Consider the following 3,880-nt stretch of genomic DNA (forward strand, 5'->3'; position numbering starts at 1 on the left):
TTGCAAAAGGATTCACATGAGATATATCAAATTACCACTAAGGAAGTTGAAAGTGAAGAAAAAGACATCAAAAAGAACAGGTTCAAATTACAGATCTTCCACTTTTGGTGATGTGTCCTTAGGCCCTTCTTAGAGCCTCAGTGTCCTCATCTTTAAAATGGAGATGATAATATCAATTTCTCAAAACTTTTGTATAATGTTTTTAAAATAGGTGAGGCAAAAGGTCAACCACAGGAATTAACTTTCTAAGAAAGTATGGAAACAACTTAGTCTTGTGTAAAAAACCAGTACTTTTTGCGTCTAACTCTCTTTTATGTAACTGGCCCACAGTTCCCTTCAAGGAGCACGAATTCATGCACTGGACACCTAGTGTTATTATAGTGACAGTGGGGATGGACAGAGGGTTGATGCAATTAATAGTAATAGGTTTATTAGAGTTGCAAAAGGATTCACGTGAGATATATCAAATTACCTTTAAGGAAGTTGAAAGTGAAGAAAAAGACATCAGAAAGAACAGGTTCAAATTACAGATCTTCCACTTTTGGTGATGTGTCCTTAGGCCCTTCTTAGAGCCTCAGTGTCCTCATCTTTAAAATGGAGATGATAATATCAATTTCTCAAAACTTTTGTATAATGTTTTTAAAATAGGTGAGACAAAAGGTCAACCACAGGAATTCACTTTCTAAGAAAGTATGGAAACAACTTAGTCCTGTGTACAAAAATCAGTACTTTAGGCTTCTAACTCTCTTTTATGTAATACACATATACGCATGCACACATACACAACTCGCCATATTTTGAGGTGACTAGATGAGGTAACTAAAATTCTACTTCAAAAACAGTAGGGAATAAATAAATATATAAATAATAAGCAAGTCAAGTGAAGTAAACCACAAGTTTCAATGGAATTACTTGAAGTTTTACATCACTTTTTTAGATTTGATGATAATATAAAAGACAATATGAACAACTATATGCTGGTTACTCTACATGTGCAAGTAAGGAAAAAAAGGAGTTTCTAAACTTGCATTAAGTTAGAGAGGAAACAGTGGGAGTTCTCTGTATTGGATCTAAGAGTTTTGGTTGGGCACCCTGTCTGGGCAGCCCAATCTAGTCTCAGGGGGTGTCCCATGGGATTGGTTTGGTTTGTGATTTACTTTCTGGCCAATGAAACCATGGCTCCCAGGGTCACCTGTGTCTTTTTTCCCCCTCAGATCTCATATTATGGAAATGCCTAAAGAATACACAGGTTTCCTCATTTATTTTTCTCTCATTACCAGAGGAAGCAAAATATGTGGAAAAATCAAGAAAACACCAGCTGTTTGACAAAATATCCTTGCCATTGTGTTCATTGACACAATATGCCTTTGTCTTTTACTGAGACAGTAAAGTTTGGGGAGAAAAAATAATGCAAAATGTGGGCATTGGGGTAAGGAAGTGAAATGGGAGTGAAATTGGAATCAATAACTTTGTTCTGGATACTTAGACATCCGAGGAGAAAGGTTTTCAGCTGTAAGGTAATAGCATAGATTGTTGTTACTACTGTTGCTCTTATTATTTTCAAGGTGTGGCTGGTAAGACCTTGGACACGAAAATGTCCTGCATCACATTAACAATGAGGAAAATAGGCCAGGGCTATCAAATTAGGAACCAAGTGCATGACCATAAACTTAGGATAGGTATCAGGCATCAGAGTGAAAAGCAGGGAATTTGAACCTTGGTTCAACAGGATGTTCTGTAACTGGTGAAGATTTACAAATACATGAATGAAAAACAAAGCTCTGGTTCCCACGTACGCATATATTGGATGTGTATGCCAGGGAAACTTTCTAATTATTGGGAATTTCAGAGCTAATAGGAAACTACAGAAGTAAAGGAGAGTAAGTAGCCATGGAAGAAAAGCATGGAGATAGAGGGAGCTTGGAGTCTATCCCCTGCTGACATTATCCCTTCCAGACAGTGTAAAGTCACACACTTTGCCTACATATCAGACCTTACCATATTCTGGGGATGTCACTTCTGAAGACATGGTTTAAGCTTCTTTGGAAAGAAATACAATTTTGCTAAAAGAAGTTCAACACTGACCATAAGAGAGGCAGGAAAGGCCCTAGACCCGTGGTTGGCAAACTGCGGCTCGTGAGCCACATGCGGCTCTTTGGCCCCTTGTGTGTGTCTCTTCCTAAGCCTTAGGAGTACCCTAATTCAGTTAATAACAATGTACCTACCTGTAGAGTTTAAGTTTAAAAAACTTGAATCTCAAAAGAAATTTCAATCGTTGTACTGTTGATATTTGGCTCTGTTGACTCATGAGTTTGCCGACCACTGCGCTGGACCAAACATGAAATGCAAGTGGAGCCCTGGCTCTGTGGTTAACTAGTGTTGGACAAGTTGCTTGCCCTCTCTAAGCCAGCCCCAGCCTCCTAAGCTCAAGTGGGATTTGTGCTGACTGTGTCCTGAGAGCCCCCTGTCTCAATAGTTTGTGAACTTACGAGTAAGAGGTTGAAGCAGTGTGTTGTGGTTACTCCAGCGTGACAGGAGCTGAGGGTTAGTAATAGATACGGTTTTCTTACAGGTCCCTTGTGACTCTGTGACATTGTGAGATCCCAGCAGGCACAGTAGTAGATGGCTTCATCAGACTTGACGACATTATTGATGATCAGGTTAAAGGTTCCATCTTTCCTGTATGCCTCCAAGCGGGGATTGAGCTTGTTGTCCTTGCTATTCTTGGTTGAGCCATAAAGGATTCGCCTCAAGGGCTCCCCGTTTTTTTGTTGGTACCAGTGCACAATGGCGTTCTCCAGGGGAACCCCAGACAGCTTGCAGCTTATGTGCACAGTTCTGTTTGGTCTTCGGATAAAGGAGAGTTGATCTTGAGATATTCTCATTTTGGTGTCTCCACCTGAAAAGCAAGGGAGAGAATTCAAAGCGCTTGGAAAAGTGGACTCTGGAGATAACAACAACGAAAAGATAAGAAAGGTGGAAAGTTAACCTACAAACCCAAGCCACCGACACAACGACAATCCACAGGGTTGGCATTGCCAGTCACTGGTCAGAATGGACACGCCGAGGGGTGTGAGTCAGGACTGCGGATGCAGTGACAACCCTTGCTCTGCTGAGGCAGGCACGGGGGAGGGAGGTTTGCTTTAAACCCATGAAAGTCCTTCTCGGTAAGATCTGTCACAGTGTCATTTTATCATGGTCCTGGTATAAGGGAACTATCAGATCCCGGAAGACCACATCGCAACACCTGTTTTCTAATAAGTCAGTGATAACTTCCTCTTGAGAGCAATTGCCTGCCATGTTTTCCTTAAAGTCTGGCTTCAAATACATCTATTCTTGAGCTCAGTTATAGATTTTCACCATATTTTGTGAGTGTGGATAGCTATGTGTGGCTAGCATGAGAATGGGAAGGAAATGATCATTACTTTATAATAACTAAAGAGACAATATTCCCACAACTTCATGCAAAAATTTGTACATTTTATAGATTGATAGTTTGCAGAAAGTTCACAAAGTTTGGTAAATATTAACAATTACCGTAGGTATTACTTTAGATACTGTGATATTACTATATTCTGTGTGAATGAAGAAAGTTGTTAGAGGGAAACATATCCCCTTGTTAGTTTCCTTTCACTCTTCTCCTATTCACAGATCTTAGCTTTTCAAAATTAGAGCTACACGTTGTTTGCGGAACAATGTAAGATGTCATTTCTAACGAGTTCCTGAGATGGCTCAGTGAAGTGGTTTAGTGATAATGGGAAAGAACATTGTGATTTGATGAACACAAAGTAACACCTTCATGTATGAAAACTCAGTCTGTCCTCAGCCACCTTACGAGGTGTTAACACTATGCCTACTTATAACTGGGAAAACAGAACGA

At 40.0% G+C, this 3,880-nt stretch overlaps 1 protein-coding gene across 1 annotated transcript in view; it reads right to left on the reverse strand.

Annotated features, from left to right (window-relative positions):
• Positions 1 to 3,880, reverse strand: part of LOC102753658 — a 32,428-nt gene that overhangs the window by 21,679 nt on the left and 6,869 nt on the right. The window contains exon 3 of the mRNA XM_015560624.1: positions 1,757 to 1,779. Coding sequence (XP_015416110.1) covers positions 1,757 to 1,779 — 23 coding nt within the window. The remainder of the gene's footprint in view (positions 1 to 1,756; positions 1,780 to 3,880) is intronic.

The sequence above is a fragment of the Myotis davidii genome, unplaced genomic scaffold (genome assembly GCF_000327345.1).
Source record: "Myotis davidii unplaced genomic scaffold, ASM32734v1 scaffold2555, whole genome shotgun sequence".
Taxonomy (NCBI): Eukaryota; Metazoa; Chordata; class Mammalia; order Chiroptera; family Vespertilionidae; genus Myotis; species Myotis davidii.